This window comes from Chinchilla lanigera, unplaced genomic scaffold (genome assembly GCF_000276665.1).
Source record: "Chinchilla lanigera isolate Chin_1 unplaced genomic scaffold, ChiLan1.0 scaffold00034, whole genome shotgun sequence".
In the NCBI taxonomy this organism is placed as follows: domain Eukaryota; kingdom Metazoa; phylum Chordata; class Mammalia; order Rodentia; family Chinchillidae; genus Chinchilla; species Chinchilla lanigera.
The window spans coordinates 17,830,302-17,831,524 of NW_004955435.1; the positions used below are offsets into that span (position 1 = coordinate 17,830,302).

At 38.2% G+C, this 1,223-nt stretch overlaps 1 protein-coding gene across 1 annotated transcript in view; it reads right to left on the reverse strand.

Moving 5' to 3' along the window:
* Window positions 1-230: 230 nt before the first annotated feature.
* Window positions 231-1,223, reverse strand: part of Bcas2 (breast carcinoma amplified sequence 2) — a 26,829-nt gene continuing 25,836 nt past the window's right edge. Inside the window, exon 7 of the mRNA XM_013516556.1 lies at window positions 231-440. Coding sequence (XP_013372010.1) covers window positions 428-440 — 13 coding nt within the window. The 3' untranslated portion in view covers window positions 231-427. The remainder of the gene's footprint in view (window positions 441-1,223) is intronic.

The window sequence follows — 1,223 nt, forward strand, 5'->3', positions numbered from 1 at the left end:
TTCAAAGTTAAGGTAGAAACTGGATGTGGTGGTGCACACTTGTAACCCCCGTTGTCTGGGGGGCTAAGGCAAGAGGATCCAAGTTTGAGGCCAATCTGGGCAATTTAGTGACTTAGCAAGATTTTTTAAAATAAAATACCAAAAGTGCAGGCAACAAAAGGCAAAAAATAAACGAGATTGTGTCAAATTAGGAAGCTTCTTCTGCACAGCAAAGGAAACAAACAGCAGCAAGAACACCATCTACAAAATGGGAAAAAGTATTTGCAAACTAACTAGCTGATAAGGGATTGACTTCCAGAATATATAAGGAACTCCAACAGCTCAGAAGAAAAAAGAAAGCAAATAATTTGAATAGCTATTTCTCAAACATGACACAGAGGACGGGGTGCAGTGGTAGGGTGTGTGAAGCACGTGTGAGGTCCTGGATTCAGCCCCCAGCACTGCAAAAGAAAAAAAGTAAACAAATGGTCAAAAGCATCTAAAAATGTTCAACATCACTAATCATCAGGAAAATGCAAATAAAAACCACAGTGAAGTGTCATCTTACCTCAGGTAGAAAAGCTACCATGAAAAAGACAAAAAATAGAAGCGGACGAGGAAGCAGAAAAAGGGGAACTCTTGTACACTGCTGGGGGGATGTAAATTAGTGTGACTACTATGGAAAACAGTACAGAGGTTCCTCAAAAAACTAAAAATATCTGGGTGCAGTGGTGCACCTATAGTCCCAGCTACTTGGGAGGCTAACGTGGGAGGATATCTTGAGCCTAAGAGTTGGGAGATCAGTCTGGGCTACATAGCAAAATGTTATCACAAAACAAAAACAAAACCAACTTATAAAAATAGAACTACCTAAGTGGTCCAGTCATCCTACTATTGGGTATATATCCAAAGGAAATGAAATTATGGTATGAAAGAGATACGTGTATTCCCATTTACTGCAAAACTATTCACAACAGCCAAGATACAGAATCAACAAAGGTGTCCCTCAACAGGATAAAGGAAGATGTGGTGAGTTACAGACAAACTCAATAGTGAGTTACAGACAAAAGAGGTAGGAGATTATCAACAGTTGTTGTACTCTACTTAGGTATCTTCGAAAGAAAATAAATAGAACTATACATGAGTGACCTATTGAATAATCATTAACTATTCTCAATGGTTGTTGTAGGAAACACATAATAATAAACATGCATCCATTTATGAAATAGGATAGGAACAATACA